General features: G+C 52.0%; 1 protein-coding gene across 1 annotated transcript in view; it reads right to left on the bottom strand.

Moving 5' to 3' along the window:
• Positions 1-18,448, bottom strand: part of CACNA1E (calcium voltage-gated channel subunit alpha1 E) — a 106,003-nt gene that overhangs the window by 53,614 nt on the left and 33,941 nt on the right. Inside the window, exon 6 of the mRNA XM_067300616.1 lies at positions 15,812-15,915. Coding sequence (XP_067156717.1) covers positions 15,812-15,915 — 104 coding nt within the window. The remainder of the gene's footprint in view (positions 1-15,811; positions 15,916-18,448) is intronic.

Genomic DNA, 18,448 nt, shown 5'->3' with positions numbered 1-18,448 from the left:
GGGATTTGGGGAGTGCGGCTGAGGAGCGGTGAGGTGCACAGGGGCCCGGTGTGCGGCGTGGGAGGACAACGGGCTCTGCCAGCCAGGAGTCCTGGGCGAGAGGCAGTAACCGAGGGCGAGAGCAAGCCCCAAGAGCAGGGGAGGGAAGACGGGTGAGACAAATGGTCACCTCCAGGCAAAGCGCAGCTAGAGAACAGATGGATGAGATGAATGAACGAATGAACAGAGGGGCAAAGAGAGGTGGGAGGGGGCTTCTTTGGGGGAGAAAAGATGCTGATGCACGTGAGCTAATACACCACTGCTCTGCCGTTCAGCCCGACATGACCCTAGCTAGAAGCTGCTGCTGTTCAAGGAGGACGTTCCCATAACCCCACGCAACTCCAGCACCATCTTGGTTTCTCTGTACCACTGCTTTAGGGCACAAAGGCAGGATTTCTTCTTCTGCAGCCCTGCTTGGGGGCCCAAGCAGGAGGGGCAGAGGTGAACAGAGGGGAGCACAAGATGAGGAGGAGCATGGCTTGGCCCTCAGGCTTTCCTCTCCTCTCTTTTCCCTTCCCTGGGGCCCTTCCCATACAGCAAGACCTCAGGTGCCCCAAACATATCAGAAGAGACAGTGTCCAAATGGAGGAATTTACACTCAAGAGAGACAGGACAAACACAGAGGGAGAGAAGTGATGCAAAGCCCTTCTTGTAAAGGGGAGGATAAGGTGCATGGGGAAAAACGAAGGCAATGCCCCCGTCCAAGGCTCACACGGTCCATTTGCTTCTCTGACAACAGCTACCAAATGTTTGCCCAGCTTAAAACCCCACCATGGGCTGGTAACCCAGCATTTACCCTGGATAGCTTTCTGATCTCCAGTAAGGCACCATGCCTGGAGGCTTGATGCCCCTTCCAAAATCTGGCTCCCCATTAAACCTACGAGAGTAAGTTTAATAGTCATGCAACAGTCACACAGCTTTTTGCTTCTGACTGCCTTGGCCACACCATGAGGCTGTGGGTTTCACGGCTGTGCATTATTGAGTTATTGTGCAGTTGTGGTTTGCTGTCTTTGCAGTTCATCAGGCCTTTTTCTCTTCTCACGTTGCAAGACAAGGAAGTCGGAAACTCTTAGTGATCCTTTGCAAGGTCATTCACTAGGGTCCACAGTTTTGGGCTCAGATTTATGATCTTCCTTTCCTTCTCCCTCTTTGGAGGGTTTTCCTGGAGCTTCAAACATCCCTGTTGTCCTTTTTTGCACCTCGTTGTGTCCCACACCTCCTGTCAAGGAGCAATGACCAGTCCCACGCCAGCTTCCAGCTGAGATCCCACCACCAACTTACACACAGACCTTCCAGCATTTTCCCCAATTACTCACCACATATCTCCTTCCACAACCTGACATTTTGCATACTGCTGCAGAGGAATAATTAACGCACAGGGATCCCGGGAAGAATGGCTGGAAAAATCTGCTAGCCAGGGTGGGTCAGGGTGATCACAGCTCAGCAGTCCTGACTCCTGATCCAGCGTCCACCCTTGCAGGTTTGCTGGACAGAGACCCACCAGGAGAGGGCTGAAAGCCTGGGAGATGGGGAGGTGACAGCAATTGAACTTGCTGAGGCTCAGGTGCTTCCAAGGCAGTAGGACAGGCTGTGGGTCTGGTACGTGGTTTGCAAATCCCAAATGCATGATTCAGGCAGGAACCAGTCCCCTCTTCCCTTACCCACCCTCGCTCCCATCCTACGTTCATGCTGCATCCCAAGCCCGAGCCGAGCCACCGGTCCCTGTAAAGGGAGGGCCGCATTGCCATGGGAACTCCCCAGACCCGGCCAGAACCCAGTGGGCGCAGTGCTCAGCCACCCAGAGCAAGGTCACGCGCCTGCACAGACTGAGCACCGAGTAACACCAGCCAGGACTAACACTGTGCCCGCTGCACATGCAGATCCACGCGGCCTCACGCACATGATGCACGGATGTACTAACATCTCCGTGCTGACACACACTCCTAGGTATATATGACGTGAGATTTCACCTATATCCCAGCCAAAGCCGTGTGAAGATGCCAATATGCAGCTAAGACTATGTACACATTCACACATTTGGTTAAAATACAAGACCCTGCTGACAAGCGTGGTCTGCTTTCTCATATGCACACATCCGTGGCCATGCGCAGAAGGCCCGTTCAGGCTACTCCACCAACAGTGGAGATTTTCACCCCCCCCATCTGAAGAAACACACAAAACCCTAAGCATTTATGCAAAGGCCATCATGAACAAACAGAAAAGGAAATATTTAGCAGGAAATACAGGGGTAAAAATGTAGGCAACCTCACACACACATGCTGTCCTCACACCAATGCTGCGTGTTGTACACAAGACAACACATTTGGACTTGCATCTAGAAGGTCCCGCACCCAGCGTTCACACACACCAAGTACCTGGAACATCTCAACCCATGTGTTATACCTCTATTGGCAGCCACATTCACGCACAGTGATGGTGTCCCACACCAGACATCCCCTCAGCACATCCCTTCTTTCTTGCAAATATATTATTTGAATGGAATTTGCTGGCTGCAGCTCCCCATCCAACACAAATGCCTAGAGATCCCAGCAGCAACAGCCACACTCCAGTCCATCAACGCACTTGGAAGTGGATGGGTGAAGGCCCCATCCTGGCCCCTGCTCGCACCCTGAGCTCCCCACACATGTGGGGCCAGCCTCCGTTCCAGTCACAAACTTCCAGCAGGACCAAAGCCCAAGTTGCACAGAGGAAAAAAGCCAATGAAAAATTGAGTTCATGGCCTGAGCCCCCTCCTGGTCCCACAGAGCTCTAATTACGCTCTGAAAGAAGCGTGATTATGAAGAACAAATGGCACTGTGCTTTTTACAAGACGAATGTCTCCCTCCCCGGAGACTAGCAGCATTCTCCATCCTCAAAATATTCAAAGCAACCGAAAGAATTGGTCTGTCTGCTGTGAAGAGAGTTCAAGTGCATTACCCCAGCTGAGCTATTACATCCTTAATGCTGTGTGGGCTTGTGCATGTGTGTTTGTGTGCGCATGTGTGTCTGTTTGTGTGAAAAGCCCTAAATGTTCCCTGCATCTCTTGTTTAAGATCCCCAGACAATTCAAGCATTTTCAATTCCACCCTAGGGAGGTTAAGTTTCCTGCCGTTCTGGCATTAAGCATCAAATGACTCTCCCCCTCTATCTCTGGATTTCAGACCGAAATGAGACTTTTTCTCTTCCTAGGGCAGGGGAGGGGGAGAGAACAAAAGGAAAGGAAGAGAAAAACAACCTAAATGGAAGGAAGAAGGGCAGGAGGAAAGCAAAATGACAGGGAAGAAGAAAGAATCCCCTATAACCAATGGGCAAATACACTTCCCATTTTGAGCACCTCATGTGAAAAAAACATCCTTGCGCTACACGGAGAGAAGGCAGGACAACTGCAGCTGTGCCTTCATCCCTCAAATCCCTCACCAGCCTCTGTTCATTAGCAAATTTGGGGCATCAAGAAATGACAAGGTGCCATTTACAGCCAGAGTCTACAGACAAGTTGCCTTTCTCCCCCTGGATTTGCTCAGCTGGTGAAAGCCATCTCCTCCTGCGCTTGGAAAGTTAGTCCCACGCAGGCATGACCTCACGCTGGAAAGTTTCTTAGCAGAAAATTTGCACCAGCAGATATATTCTGCAAACAGGGGTGACTGGAAACCTTCCCACTAAGGAAGCAGTGAGTTCTGGACCCACTCACCTGCAGGTAAAGAGCCCAGAGGGCAGGAGCACAGGTCTCTACAAGTCATCTGGGACTAGGCAGCTCTCCTCCATTTACAGTTCCCTGAGTGTCACCCTCCACAGCTCAGGAGACACCCCTTGCAGGCCAGATCCTCAGCTGGGATATGTCAGCATGGTTCCAGTGAAGCCAGTACAACCACGCTGATTTACACCAGCTGGGAATGTGGCCTCTCTCTCTCGCCTCCTGCTTGCCTGTCCTTCCTGCTTTCCAGACCGCTTGGTAGCTCCTGCTGTGCTGAGGCTGGTGCCTTTGCCTCCTTTCACAGCATGGGCTGCTCAGCGAGTGAAGCTGTCGTGATGCGTCCAGAATGAAACCCTGCCAGAAGGACCAGCTAAGCCTAAAAACATCCTTTCTATAGGAAAGGATGGGAACATCTTTTTCAGTGATCTCCTTACGAAGCCCCAAGTTTGCTGGGCACAGTTCACTTAGGAAAGTGCCCGGCCCATTGCCACTGAGGGAACTGCCAGAAGCAGCTGGGCTGTTAGGGGGAGGGACATTTCCCACTACCCAGCCATTTGCTCAAGGAGCTCTAATTTGCAAGCAGCAGGTGCTCAACACATTGAGGGACGAGGTCCATTTAGCTGCTGCAGCATCTCCAAGGGTGACACTTTCCAGACTCCCAGTGCCTAATAGAGTCTAATTGCTTTTGTCCATTAGAAGGAGGAAGGGGGGGCAGAGATGGAGGAAAAAAAAAAGTTAAACTCAACTTAATGAATTATTACATTTCAGAGAGACACGTTACTGAGTAGGGCAGCAGCGGGGGCTGGTGACATCTGAAAGTGGGTAGGCGATGCTGACAGATCAAGGATTGCTCAGAGCCAATTTACAGCAGCGGGTAGAGATAATACTGTATGTGAGTGAGAACAGGGCCAGCAACGCTGACTGACAGCCATTTGGGAATGCTCCAAATCAGAAGGAGGGTGGCATCGCCGAGAGAGCAAGGCGCCTAACTCCCATTGAAGGATTCTGCTCCCTGGTGTATTTAGGTTACATTGCTGGGGACGTCCCATTTTTGCCTTGCAAAGAGCCCCGGCTGGATGGGCCTGGCCAAGGACAGCAGGGCACTGCTCCTCTGATCAGGGCTGATGTTCTGCGGCTTTGGGCATCCAAACTCTATAAAGCCAGGCTGCAAAGCACTTGGTTACAGCCAGAGCTGTGCCGCCTGCTGGGATCCCCGCAAGGAGGCTTAAAGAACCCCCAGCAGAAAGCACAGTCCCCACCTGCAACATCTCTCCTGCCCACCTGGGTCTCCTGGTCAGACAGATTCATTTCTAGCACGGAAGAGATCCATTACAGGAGCCTCAGCACTCAGTAGAGCACAGCCAGACTTAGCCGGGCCTTTGGCATGGAAACATCCACCCATGACAGCCGCGCTCCACCTGTGCCAAGCCTGGGCCACATTTGACCCCTCTGTGTCAGTGCAGCCCCTTCCTGCTGGGCCTTGTAAAGCCACAGGCACACACGAGCAACGGAGGAGAGCATTAAAGGTTGTGATGGCAAGCAGGAGAGCTTGGTGAGCTGGAGCCGGGGAGAAGCCAGCCATCTGTCCTCCTACACGCAAGGGCACCATTCAAACAACATGCCCAGCCCATCTGGGCAGCGGGAGTATGAATGATTTGTTCCTCCTCTCACTGCAAATCCTCCTGGCTCCTCGCTGCTCTCCTGTCCAACCTTGACATTCCTCTCTCACCGCATGAGTGTATCTGCTACCACCAGGCAGACCTCAGGGGACACCACCATGCTCTGACTTCTTCTTCCCAGAGCCCCATGCACTCTCGCTCACACCAGGGCAGCAACGCTTTCCCTTGATCAGTGTACTCCACTCAAAGGACTGTAGGGTCCAGGTCAAGCTTTAACGGGAGAACCCACCACATGAAAGCATCCTATCTGAAAATGGGCTTTCTTTTTGAAAAAAATAACCAAGAGAACAAAAATATCACGGATGCTGCAACCCACTTGTATCCTTTCAGGAGCTTCTTTGAGTCCAGAGTGGGTATACAGTTGCTGGGGGGTGACAACAGCATTGCTGCTTCTGTTCTTTGAAACAAAAAGCCATCCATCTTCAAACACCTTAATCCACTGCTTTTTGCCACCATTAAACATGCTTGCCACAAACCAGTTACCAAACAGGTCTCAGAACGATAAGAGTAGGCAGCAGAAAGGATAGGGTAGGTAGAGGAGAAATATTGGATTATGTGCCAAAGATGAGGCAGCAGTACCACACTGCTGTGAAAAAGCCAATTATAATGGGATGTATAACAAGAAATACCATCTGTAAGACATCAGGTAATGCTTCTGCTCTCCTCAGCACTAGCAAGGGCTCAGCTCATGGATCATATTCAGTTCTGAGCACCACAATTTGAGGAAAAACACCTTCCTTCTAAGAGGGTGTCAGAAAAGGTTATGGGACAGAACTGACAACAGAAGGTTTGGAAAACATGGATCAAACAGTAGCAAATCAGTGGGATCAGATGGTATTTACCCAAGAGGTGTAATGGAACTAAAAGAAGAGTGTTGAACTAGCTTTGCAGTGTGTAACCTGGTGCTTAAACAGAAATTGGCAAACAGACAGTAGAAATGATGTAGGGAATTGCAGACCAGAAAGTCTGACTACTGCACTGCAATGACAATAAAGACTAGAACAGGGAGTCCAAAAGGTACAGAAAGCTTCTGTAGAGGGAAGCTGTGCTTCACAAATCCACTTTGAACGAACCAACAGTTATGTGAACAAGAGCAATCACTTGATTTAAGTTCACCTGAATTTCCCAAAAAGGTTTGAGAAGATTTCTTAAGCAGAACGGTCGTGAGAAAGTCTTCTGATGAAGTAATAACTGGTGAAAAGAAAGAAAAAAAGAAAAAAGGAAACATCCTACTTCTCATATTCCCTTCTAGCAGCAGCTGTTGGCCTTTGGTTGTTCCTGTGCTCTTAAACAAGAGTCGTGTGCTCACCTTATTGTGAGAAAGCTGTAGCAAGAAACAGAGTATAAAGCTGACTATGCTGAAGAAAGAGAGCACATTTATGGAGTGCCAGCAGACATATGAGTTGGGGAATGAAAAGCTGACAAGCTGTTGGTGACATAGAATGATAAATGGGGAAAAACTATGAGATACTGAGCCTGAGATTACCCATTACATCACTGTCCCATTTAAAAAGGGGCAGGTACTGATGGTACCTTTGAGAAAGCTTGTGATTTAAATCAGATTTTCTTATAGATACTACCTGAAGTCTCTCACTTTTACTAGGTCCTAAAGCCCTAAAGGGGCTTGTATTAGACAGGATTAATATGAAGCTTTATGAACAATTCAAAAGACCTTGTCATGCTAGTTTGCACTGACACCCCACGCTAATAGGAGAAGACTTTGCTGTGAACAAAAATAGAGGCAGAAAGGAAAGGGAATGACAACATGAAAACACAGAGAAAAGGCAGCCCAAACGGGAAATCATCTCCACAGATGGGGAGAAGACAAGAGGGGACTCCAGATGAGGAACCAGCACTGAAGTCAGGACTCTTAGCATGAAAGAGCTCCTTTTATAAGCCAGTCCCTTGAGGAGATAAAGGCCATTCTGGCTCCACATGGGGCCCAAGGCAGTGGGTCATGGCCACCCTCACCTGGCAGAGTTATGGGACATCACACTCTTTCCGAGGAACGACACTGGTACAGGTGCTGATGACAACGGGCAATAGGAGGAGAGATCAAACAATCTGAAGATCCCTTGGGTCCAGCCTTGGACAGCTTTGAAGATGAAGCTCAGAGATTCAGATAATTGGTATTTGATGGAGAGCCAGAGCAGCAATAGAGACACCAAAATGACATGTTCATGTTGAACCACTCAGGCCAGTGGGCAAATGGCCACACATTCAGAGCCAGCTGGAGTTTTCCAAGCCTCATGTTTCTTTTTGAGGTACAGTATATTGCAGTCATCAGGTCAAGAAGTCAAAAATCCCTAGATTCTCATAGCTAAATCAGAATAAAGCAGATGAGTTGCTAATCTCCCAAATATTTGGAAGTGGCAGGGAGTCAGTTCGGCCTCTGCTGTTTTACTGGTGCTCAAATCAGTGAGAAACATATGAGAACTTTGCATCTGCTGATGGGGAACGCAGTCCACTGAACAGGCAAAGACTTTTAATACCTCCCCTCTTCTCTCCAGTAGTCTCTATTTCTTGTCTAAAACTAGCTTCAGTCAACAGGCTCTCATTCATCCAACAGCAGGTTCATCCATTGCTTGGGAATATGGTTGGGCTCAGCTGCATATTGCTGCAAAGCTTGTCCCTCACTGATGGATCCAGGCAGAGATGCAGGTGTCCAGCCCAGCCTCTGCATTTTGGGGCAGGATCAGCTGCAGGCAGCTTGTTGTCTCTCTGAGCACTTCAAGCATGCTCTCCAAGAATAAGAAGCACTTTGTGATCAAAGGGAGGAAAGCACGCATGGATGCTTGCTTTGTGTTCAATTCAACCCTGCTGCCTCTGGCACTGCTACCTTTTAGAAACAGGTAGGTTTCCCAGGACACATGGGCTCTGAACAACCAAGGGTTTGAAGAGCTTACTGTTTTGAAGTAGAGAAAAATAAATGACAAACAGGATAAATATCACCTGGGAAAGGGAGCCACCGACATTCCAGCTGCGGAGTTCCAGTTTCAACATTTTTCAGAAGGTAACAATGCTGCGACTTGCACCTCTGGCCCCACTGTGCCACTATGTCCGCTGGTCGTGGTGTTGCGTTGGAGGCAGCATAGCACAGTCGATCTGTGCTGTCCAAAAGCTACGGAAAGGTGACAGAGGGTCTTGCAACGGCAGCAGTAAGAACTGGAGATGGAAGCTCTGAATTTTATTTTGTGCCTTTCAGGTCAGTGCTGGTATAAGCAGTGCAGCTTTACTGCTTCAAGAGCCCCGGGCTTTGTTCACAATCACTCCCACTGTCTCATGCAATGCTGGGAAAATGTCACTCCTCCCTTTCCCTCCCATGTTCTATACAAATGGAGAATAATTTTAGTCCCCCTTTGCAATAGTGATCTGCAGATGAAAGGTGTGGGGCCAGTCTGCAGGTGAGTTACTGAACGAAAAACTGATGATTTCCAACATTTCAGCACGTTAACTTCCCAGGAACTTTCAAGCACTCTAATTGAATCCTTCAATAGACAAATACAATGAATTCAGAACTAATCGTCAAGTGTGAAATCCACAATGCAACCGCTAGATATGTCACTGTCACTGCAAAACAAACAAACAGCCGCCCACAATTTACAAAGAACTGGTAACATTATGTGATCCATTTTGGGGATCCTGTTTAATTCACCCAACAGAAGAGTCAAACACCCCCTTGTAAGATGGAGTAGGCCACTTAAGAATTGGACATTTTCAAAGCCATCAGTCAAGTCAAAGAGTTATGGCCACGGCCACATGACTGATAGAGCTAACCAGAACGACACAAATTATGAAGATCAGGAACAAACAACTCCAAAAGCAATCTGTAGGCAAGAACTATCTGCTGAATGCTTTTGTGAAGAGGATCGAAAACATGCCTTTCACCCACAGTCTGCAGACTATAGGAGGTCCACAGAACAGATTTGCAAGGAGACGTGAATAACGGCAAAACTGAAGCAGCTGAGACCTGCTGGAAAGTAATTTGCACAGAGGAATCAAAGGGGAAAGCCATTGAATCATCTCTGTCATAGGTTTTTTATCCTGTCCAGTTGTCCATAAGAGGAATCGTTATTTCCCATATCAGTGGGGGATACGGCACACCAAACACACATCTCCCATCAAGCAGATTGTCTGTAAAGGGCTTGGAGGCCCTCAGCAGAGAGGTGGTAGAGTAGTGAAAGGCAGAGAGGCCCTATTGAATATGGATGCCCACCTGGCTGCTGCATAAAGCTGAATATCTCAAAGGCTCCTTTGGAAGGTGTTCAAATACTATGTCAATGACGCAAGAGCTTCCCCAGCACAGAACAAGCATGCCCATTTCTTGCTACACACAACTCAAGAGAAGGGGTCAGCTTCACAGGTCACCCAAATCACCGTGCAATCCCATGATGCTGCCAGGGGACCTAGCTGGGGGCATTGGGACAGCGTCGATTCTCCCCCTTCTGCAGCTCCCCTTCAAAAGGGGGTTAAACTGCTCCAACTACCACCTTCACCAAGCACAGAGCAGACACAGCCATCATAAGCCTCAGAGCCACTCATAGATACTATATCCATTAAAGAAAACACAATGCTTCCAAGATTTACTACACCCAATACAATATTTCTTGGGTTATTTTTGTCAGCATTGTGCTATCACTCAATTTCCTCACAAGCCTTCCTGTATTGTGGCGACATGTCTCCCCACTTTCCCCTCCACAAACTGCCTACCTCCAAGACATTAATCCTCTTCCCACCGTTCAGTTGCAAACCACCTGATCCAGCTCAAACACAGGGCCCAGGTCTTGCATAGAGCTAGAAGAAACCCCTGCCTCCATTGAAAACATACACTTGTTCCTTTAACGCCTTTATTATTAATTGCTAAAACTTAATCTTATTCATCATTTGTTATGCCTCAAAAGTGGATAGGAAAAAAATTCAAATTAAGTGAAGTGAAAAGATTTCAGAGATGGTACAGAAGGCTCCTGAAGGAGCTGAAGAATACTCTCCGGAGACTACGAATGCTGCGCTAACCCAACCTGAAAGAAAGAAGATCTTAAGACAAAGAAATCTTGCCAAATTGATACTTTAATTATAACATTAGTCGTTTCTTTCAAAGGCTTAGTGCATGAGCTGGGGGTGGGGGGCAGAAAAGACTTAAAGGGAGAAAAGACTTAACATCACCAGGATGAGTAGAAGCAATTAGGAGGATTTAAATTACTCTCTTGTTTGGTACAAGGCAGATGGATTTCACTTTTCTTGCCATCATGCTCAACTTCTTGCTCTACCATCAGCTTCAAGAGGACTTCTCTTCAGCACTACATCAGATCCAAAGACCTGGCCTTTTAAGTTGGTCAGCCCTGCGGGCAGCATCACCTTCCACTCTGGAAACACACAGCTACTGATCTAGACTGTGAATATTGGTGATTATAGCAGCTTTTCATCCTTAAAAGGGGCAGAAACTACAATACTGTATAGAGGGGAAAGGAGTCTGCCAGGGCAACCCTCAACAGGAAGACAGACGCTGCAATACACAGAGGAGGGCTTTACTGCAAACCTGATTTTCTTTGCAGAGGTTGGAGAAGGGAAGATGGAAGAGAATCAAAACACAGCCTGTCTACTCTCAGAAACTCTGCATCAGTCCCGAACATTATATCTTTAAGTACAGCTTATTTTTTCTCTCTTCTCTTTAATCTGTTTTAGGACAAGCTAGACATAAGCCATCTTCTTACCAGGATGGACAAAGCAAACAGCACCTCTGCAGTGTTTGGCTTGAATGGGGCCAGCCATGAGTTACGGTCCTCACCCAGTCAAGGTGCTGGAGAGAGCATTACTGCTGCTTCTTCACCATGCAGGCCACAAGCCAAGGGGGAATGGGCAGCACGATGCTCAGCCAGATCTATGCTGCTAGGGAACACTGCTGCTTTGGAGATGTAGGACGAACAAACAGATCCAAATTGTTTCGCATGAGAAAAAGCTGCACAAGAGAAAAAATCCTGCTGCACAAAGAAGGGAGAGCAGACCTTTACAAATTTCCAGCATGGGGGACATACAACTTTTGCATTCCTCTGATTCAGAGCCCATAGCCTGACCTAACTCAGGGCACTGCCCGCAAAGGATCAACAGCAGCAGGGTGGAAGGATGTCCCATCCACACCTCTTATCCCTCCAGCAGCAAAGAGAAGGCTGTGGCATAAGATTATCTCTCTGCACAACAGCAGTTCACCCTGGGAAGAGGTGCTCAGCCGTAGGTGTATCCTGCCCTCACTGCAGGAGGATGCTGGATTACACTAACCTTAGGACACACAACAGTAGCAAGCAACACCCGATGAGAGTGCTACAATCCTTCCTAACTCCCAAATCCACAGAGTGCTACATGGCAGAAAACATGCCGTTCTAGCTGATGCTACATCCTCGCTTGCTTTGACCAACTCTCTTTTGCCAAGGTTACTTCAGCAGCTTTTGTAGCTTTAAAAGCTGAGCAGTCACATCTCCTTGAGCTTTATACCTGCAAAATGTTCTCCAAGTGGAACAGGGCCAATTTTTTTCTTCCTGTTTTCAATTAGAATTAATTGATCTGTAATTGCACCCATAGAGGGGAAGAGTTAATAGACACAGTAATAAATGCCAAATCCCCAGAAGAACTGGCTCTCCAGGCCCCTGCCTGGAGCGACTCCATCTCCTCTTAATTGCGTTACAATACAATTCCAATGCATGTGTGTGTTAGTATTTAGAGAGAAAACCGAGGAGCCTTGGTATGATGGAATTCATTTCTCTTTCTCTCCCACATACTTTGTGCTTAGGAGCAGATGGATTCAGGCTGTTTACATCACGGAGGTCATGCCACAGTTTAGCAGTTGGGGAACTGACTGTTGAGAGAGATGCGCATCGCAACCAGAAGATTGCTAAATCTGGGCTCTGGCAAACTTCTGATGGTGGCAAATTAAACATGCAAATGTCCTTGTCACAGCCTCTTTGCATGCAGGACTTACCTCAGATGTTTGATTGTTTCCCTAATGAAAACAGCTGCCAGGATAAAGTAAGGGCAGAGAAGCAGCTCTGCAGCAACTTGTATGTGTGAGCTTACAGAAGAAGGACGGAGATCCCAAATGGATCTCATTCTTAGTCAGTGCAGATGGTGCAATTTGCAAGCAGCATGTCCAGGTTTACATTCTTCATTGCGGATGAGCTGTGTCTGTGTCATACAGATGACCTTTGGGTTAGGCCAATGTATAGTAAAACCTCTGTAAACCTGTCAGCTGAAGTTTCAGTAAGCGATGCTGTGCTGGAGGGCACAGGACATGGTCTCCTTAGCCAGCAGTGAAAGAGAGACTTCTATCCCTAGAGGTACCACCATGTTCTGCATCTTCTTCAGACATCCTCCCCTCTTCCCATAAAATAGCAGGACGGACTGACACCTGAGCAAGAAGGCTACCAGGAGTTGGTGCTCACCACAATGCTCTGGGTTAAAAGAGCCACCACGTCTTAGGCTGGCCAGGCATGACTTTCTTGTGCATGGGAGGGGAGTCTAGAGAGCAGTTGACAAGGTTGCTCATACCAAATTATGGTTTCATACACAGAGACCAGGCCAGTAGCTGCTTCGGAGTGGTTACAAGCATCTTAAGAGTACTGTGTTACTGTTTTAGTAACACCATGTCAGACTCCATCAGCCATGGGGACAGCAGCCAAACCCCCAACGCTTTTGGGATCTCTGCTTCTGCCACTGCTGGGGAGGAGAGCTGATGAAGCTCCTCTCCTGCGGGCCTGAGTCTGCTCCCTTCCAGGCAGTGACAGTCCTCTGCCTTGCTGTTGTTCAGGCTAAGACTCACCACGTTGTCAAAGGAACCTTCCCCCAAGTAGTGCCGTAATCCGAAGGAAACGTTTCCTCTACATGAAAGCGTTTCCATGGAGCTCATCACCAAAGTGACCTTCGCCTCCAAGCTCATTTAAGCTGAGAGGAGTGAAAAGGGAGTACAGACGATCCAGCCAGTTCCCTGGGTTGCTCATCTAACTAAGAGACACGGGAATGGAAAGGTCATGCTTTGGCTCCTGGAAGAGAGCCAAGTACTTTCTTCTAGCACAAAAGGAACGCGAGAAGTGTTAAAAACAATAAAAGCTAAACAAGCAAAGCAAGGAAAAAAGTCATTCTTACTGAGACCTAATCTTCATGCATTTTCATTCAAGGACCCGTGCTGTTTGTGTGCAGAAGCACCTTCTGCCTCCTCGCCTCACTCTCTTCCACCGGCACGCGCCACGGCTCCGCCAGCCACACCATCAAGAGGATGCCCAGCTTTCCCCCTGCAGCCGGGGTCTCTGAGGGTGGCACATCGACGGACACAGGTACAGACGATCCCGCTGAAGCTTTGCGATCGCGGCCAGGTAGGAGGCCCGTGTGGTCGGCCGCTCTAGTGCTGCCCATCCAGCCACCCCAGGGCAGCGGGGTGCACAGTGGACTTGCACCCAGGGTCGCAGAGTGCAGCTCGCCTCCTCCGCTCACCTCGCTCAGCCCTCTGGGGAGCTGAGCAGTCGTGCTTTTCCCTAGGTATCTGGCACGCCACTAGAGCATCTCCACTGCCAATTAGGCCACCCACCCACTTGCATCCTTCCCCAATACAAACCCTATTAGCAATAAACAAACAGTCGAAATGCCAGCCGGTGCCTGCGAAGAGCCCTAGACAACTGCATCCAACTGAGCAAGAGCAGGGAAGAGCTGCCTCGCGCAGACCCAGGATGGGCAAGCACCAAGTCCAAGGCATCTGCTGATCAGGGCAAGGGCTGGGCAGCCCATGGTCCTCCTGCCGGTGCATTGCTCAGTTCGGCCCATACCCGGCTGATTTGCAGGCCAGCGTGGTCTTATCTTGCTGTGCTTCACATCCCCAGGTTATTCTCAGTATCACACAGGCACCAAAAGCCTCACAGTGTGTCCACAGACACATTATCTTGGCAGCCTTCAACACCGCAGTAAAGGGTTATTCCAGCTGCCTAGCCCCATGCTTCCTAACTTTCCTTCTTTGGATGTTTGCAGGAAAGGTCCAGTGTGATGCTGACGGCCAGCTGGACTTTGCTCAAATCCCCAAGTTGGACACAGCCTAAGAAACGCAAAAGCCGCCCAACACCGCTCAGACATCTTCATAATCCATAATACCTTCCTCCCTGCAAGACAGCCTGAAACCCTTACTGCAGCCTGTCCCCCAAAGCCCCTGGATTTAGTCAGATGTCAGAATGAGACCTGGGGAAATTCAGTCACCAAGAGACCCTGAAGCCCTGCTGCCGCTCCGGAGCCGCTCCTGAAACCACCAGCACCACACCAGGACTCCCGGGGCATTTAGGAGGGTGACAGAGGCCAGTGTCCACATTGATCCCTGCATCCTGAAATATTCACAAGCATTTCCCCAGCTAGCCAAAACGGTGTTACACCAGCATTTTTGTGCTGGTTTCCCTGAGGGGCAATTAGGAAAAAAATCACCTGGCTTAGCAAGCCAGCCTTCGGCTACAGCCCGCGGCCCCACCGCTCGCCCTCCGCGAGGGAGCAGGAGGGGCCACCCGCACGGAGGAGGGCTTGTCCCCTCCATGCTCTCCCCTTGCGCTAAGCCCCTGCCAGCGGTTCAGGATGTGCTGATGCAACTGCAGTTCATCGTCATGGAGACGAGAAGCCTTTTTCTCTCCAAACTCAGTCTAATGGCTTGGATTAAAATCTCATCTTTGCTCTGGGAAGAGCAGAACAGGGACAGCTGTGCTGTCTCCACGTTCCCCATGTCTCCATGTGCATCCCAGGCATGCTGGAATCTCCCCGCTCAGAGCAGCACATCCACCCCGACGCCGGGCACAGCCACAGAGGTGTGCGTCTCACATCCCTCCCCAACATCCACCGTCAGCCAAACGCACCCCTTTTTATACGCGCCCCAACTCAAACGCATTTCCGTAACACTCCCCCCATCTCTCTCCCCTCCACCAGGTCACAAACAGCCAGAAGGTTTACACTGACAATTTCCCGCCGGTGACCAAAAACATGAACTTTCCAGCAAGGTGGGTAAGCAAAAAGCATCTTCAACAAGGGGGATAAAATAAGGGACCCTTCTTACGCTAGCCTCGCTCAGAGGCGCAGAGACAACAGCCGCCTGGACGGCGTGCAGGGAGGGGGGACACTCCAGCTGCAGCCCTAGCACCCCTTCCCATTTCCACATTTAATCACACCAGCTCCTGCCGCTTCCCAAGCTCCCCAAGGAGCTGCACTGACCAGAGCAGGGCAAAGGAGGCTCCTGCAGTGGGGCAGGTGGCCACGGAGGGAGGAGACAGGGCCCTCGCTGCTCCCCAAAGACCCGCGGGGCCCGAGGGGGACGGCTGCTTTGCCGTCCTGCGGGCCAAGCCGCAGGGCGCAGAGGCACCCAACGGGCACAGCGAGGAAAGGAAAGTCTGTGGCTTACCCTGACAGCACCCCCAGGACGAGGTTGAGGACAAAGAAGGATCCAATGATGATGAGGGGGATGAAGTACAGCCAGTTCCAGGTGGCTCCTAAGGCATCATTGGTCTGGAAGGGAAAAGAAAATTAAGAGCGTGCATTACATTCAGCACTGGCACGGCCGTGGGGAACCAGGGTTGATGTGCCTCAAGCCAGCACGAGGCTCACAGGTGCAGAAAGGATGCTCCTTCCCCCTTCACACCGGCTATTTATTATTGCTTTTACGCAGGGGATGGAGGCTCGGCCCCCCTCGCTCCCCCAGGACGGGATAGGGAGCAGGCTCCGCTTTGCACAGACAGCGCAGAGCGCAGCCCTCAGCAGGCTTCCTGCGGAGCGGCGGCACCCTCCGTACCCCCCCACGGCGCCCGGCAGCACCCTCCCTGCCCCGCTGCTCGGGCAGAGGCCCCCGCGCCCCGGCCCGGCCAGCGCCTCTCAAGCACCCGCATGGGTGGCCGGGTGAGGACACAGGGTGCCTCGTCCCCACGGCCAGGGAGCGCAGCACCTGGGCTCCCTCCCAGCACACCCCAGGCAGCTCGACGCAGAGCTCCTCCGCGCATCCCGCCGAGATGGGAAAAAGCGGGCCCGCAGCATCCGCGTCTGCCGAGCAGGGAACAGGTTCAGAGAGAAAGGTTTACACGCTGCCTCGCGGCCAGGGAAGCCGGCGTCCGAGCAAGAGGTTGCCAACGCGCAGGGGAAGGGGCTGCCTTCGGCATCCCCCCTCCCGCACCTCCGGGTGGGTATTTCGCTAATAGCTCCTTGACGCCCTCCCGCCCCGGGGACGTTGCCTGGCCCTGGCCAAGGCTGCGAGGAGCTGGGAGCCAGCGCGGCGAGAGTGCTAACCGCAGGGCAAAGCCTGGCAGCTCAAAAGGCTCCTGGCGAGCCCTGCTCGATAGCTCCGGCCAATTACTCATGGAGGCTTTTAATAAAGCGGTGCCCCTCCGCACCCCCCAGCCGCTTCGCAGGCCCCGTCCGTCCTCCCGCGGCAGGCGGCGCGCGCACGCTGCCGGGCCGGGCGGCGATGCGGCAGAACGTGACTGTCTGGGGGAGGCGGCATCAATCTTGTTGCAATGAAAGACTCTTTCTCTCTTTTTCTCCCCCCCCTCGCGTGCTAATTAAGCCCTCATCTTCGTCTGAGTCACTGGCACCACGTCTCCCTGTTGGCCAGCGCGGGAGCCAACTCGAGGCGTTGCAAGAGGAGAAGCGCATCTCCGAGGAGGGTTGAGGTCTCCCTCGGATGACCGAGGCGTCAGCAGAAATCCCAGCTGGGTGCCTCTCTCCATGTCCTGACGGTCCATGGCCACGGCAGCCCGCGGGACCCAGCGCCTCTCGAGATGGGGTGGCCAGGGCAGAGACGCCAGGCGCTGCGTGCCGGCCCTCTCCGCTGGGCACCGCCGGCTGGTGCCCTCCCTTCGCCCGGGCACCGCAGGCTGCCCTCGCTCGCCCCGGCTCACCTGCAGGCTCTTGCTGCAGAGCGCGGCCGCGAGGTGGGGACCGGGACAGGCGGCAGCGGTGGCACACCGGTGCCGGGAAGGCACTCGCGCTTCCCAGCCTTCTCACCCGTGCCGCGGCAGCAACGCTTCCCCTGCGAGAACCTGCCCGGCCGGGGGTGGCACCACCCCCTCCGTCAGCAAACATTCATACACAGCAATTAGCGCATTAGTCCTCGGAGGGAGGCCGAGGGGGCCGGGGGGAGGCGGCAGAGCGGGGATTCGAACCCGCGTCTCGCCAGGCCTCCCCGGAGACGGCAGCGCTAGCAGCGGAGGCTGCTGTGCCGTCGACCCCTGGGCTCGGCGCTACCCAGGGCTCCTCGGCTTCCCACCACCCCGACGCGGCAGCCTGAAGCGAGTCCGGAGAGACGGGAACAATGCGCGGGAACACCAACAGCAGGGCCGATGCTCGTCACCGCCCTCCGGAGGCGCTGGGCACCGCACGAACCCTGGCTGGGGCCACTGCACTCTTCTCCAACAGCACCATTTTTGGTGGCAACAGTCTTCAAGGTGCTTCTGACTCCCCAGCCAGTGCTGAGCGTTTCCAGCAGCGGGTGGTCCAAAGGGAGCAGAGCGCAGCGTGTCAGCTCTTGCTCCGAGCCCGCTCCGGGTAAGTCACGCCGTGCTTGCATTTTCCCCGCACGTTTGTCCACGGGGAGCTCTCTCCCCACCCGGGTTAACGCCACGCAAAGGGGCTCTGGTCTGAGACAGTGCCTCAAGCAAAGCAGTCACAGTTATCAGCCCCCCATCCCAGAGAGGAGCAAAGGGGGCAAGGACCCCCTGCACGGCCCTCTGCTCCACCGCACAAGCGGCGAGCCTCTCCCCGAGCGCAGGGCGGCCCTCTGGCCAGGCGAGAGCCCGTGCCCCCCTTGGACCCAGTGCAAGCCGGGCTCCAGACCCCACCAAGACACAGTCAGGTACCTGCCACCCGCTCTGGGACCCCTCTCCTGCAAAGCCGGCCCCATCCAAAAGCCACAAGCTTCCCCCAAGGTCCTGGGCAACGGGGACGCAAGATAGATGAGTTCCTTCCCAACAGGTGAGCAAGACAACTTTCCCCAGCGCTTGGACCACCTCCCCCGCTTTTTTGGCCTTCTCCCCTCCAGCCGTGAGGTATC

Source organism: Apteryx mantelli, chromosome 8, assembly GCF_036417845.1.
Source record: "Apteryx mantelli isolate bAptMan1 chromosome 8, bAptMan1.hap1, whole genome shotgun sequence".
Classification (NCBI taxonomy): Eukaryota; Metazoa; Chordata; class Aves; order Apterygiformes; family Apterygidae; genus Apteryx; species Apteryx mantelli.
Note: the sequence above shows the minus strand (reverse complement) of the source record. Positions and strands in the feature narration are given on the sequence as shown.